Source organism: Dipodomys ordii, unplaced genomic scaffold (genome assembly GCF_000151885.1).
Source record: "Dipodomys ordii isolate 6190 unplaced genomic scaffold, Dord_2.0 Scaffold1, whole genome shotgun sequence".
NCBI classification, from domain to species: Eukaryota; Metazoa; Chordata; class Mammalia; order Rodentia; family Heteromyidae; genus Dipodomys; species Dipodomys ordii.
In genome coordinates, this window is record NW_012267217.1 from 62,202,083 (window position 1) to 62,204,384 (window position 2,302).

The window sequence follows — 2,302 nt, forward strand, 5'->3', positions numbered from 1 at the left end:
AAAACCAGAAGTGGCACTGTGGCTCAAGTGGTAGAGCACTCGCCTTGAGCTGAAGAGCTGAGGGACAGCGCCCAGGCCCAGAGTTCAAGCCCCACGGCCGACAAAAAAAAAAAGAAAACTTCGGCGGGGGGCGGGGGTGAGTTGGGGCAGTGGGAGGGAAGGGATGGTAGGGGAAAAACAAAGGAAGAAGTAACAATGCTTGATAGGAAATGTACTCATTATCTTACCCTTGTAACTATAACCCCTCTGTACAGTATCTTTACGGTAAAAAAACATTTAAAAAAGGGGTTTTTTTTTTGGTTAATGACTGGCTTTATTTCTGTGTCCCTTCTCATTTTGTGAAAATGTTGAGCCAAGGTCAGAATTTAGAAACATGTTGTGTTATTTAGATATAAAAATAATATACATGGTATAGTTTCATTTACTAGATTTTAAGACATGCAAACATAAATTATGGATATATTCATATCTAGTAGACACATTAAGTATGTAAGAAAAACCATACATTCTAAAACACTGAAAACAATCATAGGCTCTGACACTAACAACACATACTTTGTTAAACAGAAAAGGGGAAAGAAAGCCAGGCACCAGTGGCTCATGCCTGTAATCTTAGTTACTCAGGAGGCTGAGATCTGAGGATTGCAGTTCAAAGCCAGCCTAGGCAGGAAAGTCGGTGAGACTCTTATCTCCAATTAACTACCAGAAAACTGGAAGTGGTGCTGTGGCTCAAAGTGGTAGAGCACTAGTCTGAGCAAAAGGGGCTCAGGGACAGCACCCAGGTCCTGGGTTCAAGCCTATGACCATTAAAAAGGGATGGGGGAGAGGAACCACTAGTGACTATACACACACACACATGTTTTTGTTATATCACCCTCTATTCCTTTTTTATATAAATTTTTTATTGTAAAGATACTGTACAGAGGGGTTACAGTTGCATGAGTTATGGTAATGAGTACATTTCCTCCTCTCTCATACATAACTAAAAAAAAAAGTTTATGTCCTGACATAAAATAGGGTGTGTTGTCTGAGGAGTGATGGCCTGTAATCACACCTGTCCTAGGAAGAGTTTTCATCTGTCAGGTCAGTGTAGTAATTCCCACGAGCTCTGAGGCCAAAGCCAAATGATGTCCAGCTCAGTCATCTCCTGACCACCCTGTGCAGCAGGGAGGAGCCGCCAGCAGGCCTCGGAGCTGGCTCGGGAGCAGGTGCATATGCTTCACGGTGTCCTCCGTCCCCCTGCAGATCACCCCCGAGTACCTGCAGAGTGTCTGTGTCCGCCTCTTCAGCAACCAGATGCGGCAGAGCCTGGCTCACAGCGTGGACTTCACCAGGCCTGGGACGGTAAGGCTCTGCTTGAACCGGGGGACTCCGGTCTGTTCCCCCAAGTTTAAAGTGCATGGAACTAAGGAAAGTGAAATTGCAAGAGAAAATCACATTAGAGGCTGTTTTTCAGCTGGGTATGCAGGTGTAGAAAATCAAAGGAGAGAAGGCTGTGTGAGGAGGGCACTGTCCCTGAGCTTCTTTTTGCTCAAGACTAGCACTCTAACACTTGAGCCACAGCACCACATCTTTTTATGTGTTTCTGTTTATGTGGTACTGAGGAATTAAACCTAGGGCTTCATGCATGCTAGGTAAGCACTTTATCATTAATCCACATTCCCAGCCCAAAGGTTACTCCCCCCCACAGTTGTAGGGCCTGAACTCTGAGCCTGGGCACTGTCCCTCAGCTCTTCAGCTCAAGGCTAGCGTTCTACTACTAATGCCACAGCACCACTTCCAGCTTTTTCTGCTTAATGTGGTGCTGAAGAATCAAACCCAGAGCTTCAGGCATGTGAGCCACCTTACCAACCCCCAAAGGTTACTTTGGGTTTTTTTTGTCACTCATGGAGCTTGAACTCTGGGCCTGGGCGCTGTCCCTCAGCTCTTCAGCTCAAGGCAAGCACTCTACCACTTGAGCCACAGTGCCACTTCTGGTTTTTCTAGTAGTTAATTGGAGATAAGAGTCTCAAGGACTTAACTGCCCAGGCTGGCTTTGAACTGCAATCATCAGATCTCAGTCTCCTGAGTAGCTAGGGTTATAGGTGTGAGCCACCAGCACCCAGCCCAAAGATTACTTTCTAATGGGTACAAAAATTACATATGTTGGGCTGGGAAGGTGGTTCAGTGGTAGAGCGCTTGCCTTGCATGTCAGAGGCCCTGGGTTCGATTCCTCAGCTCCACATAAGCAAAAAAAAAAAAAAGCCAGAAGTGGCGCTGTGGCTCAAGTGGTAGAGTGCTGGCCTTGAGCTGAAGAGCTGAG

The 2,302-nt window shown here is 46.2% G+C and overlaps 1 protein-coding gene across 1 annotated transcript in view; it reads left to right on the forward strand.

The window, feature by feature from the left end:
- The window catches only part of Armc9 (armadillo repeat containing 9), a 112,346-nt gene that overhangs the window by 19,087 nt on the left and 90,957 nt on the right, over positions 1–2,302 (forward strand). The window contains exon 9 of the mRNA XM_013012145.1: positions 1,246–1,344. Within this exon, the coding sequence (XP_012867599.1) occupies positions 1,246–1,344 (99 nt within the window). The remainder of the gene's footprint in view (positions 1–1,245; positions 1,345–2,302) is intronic.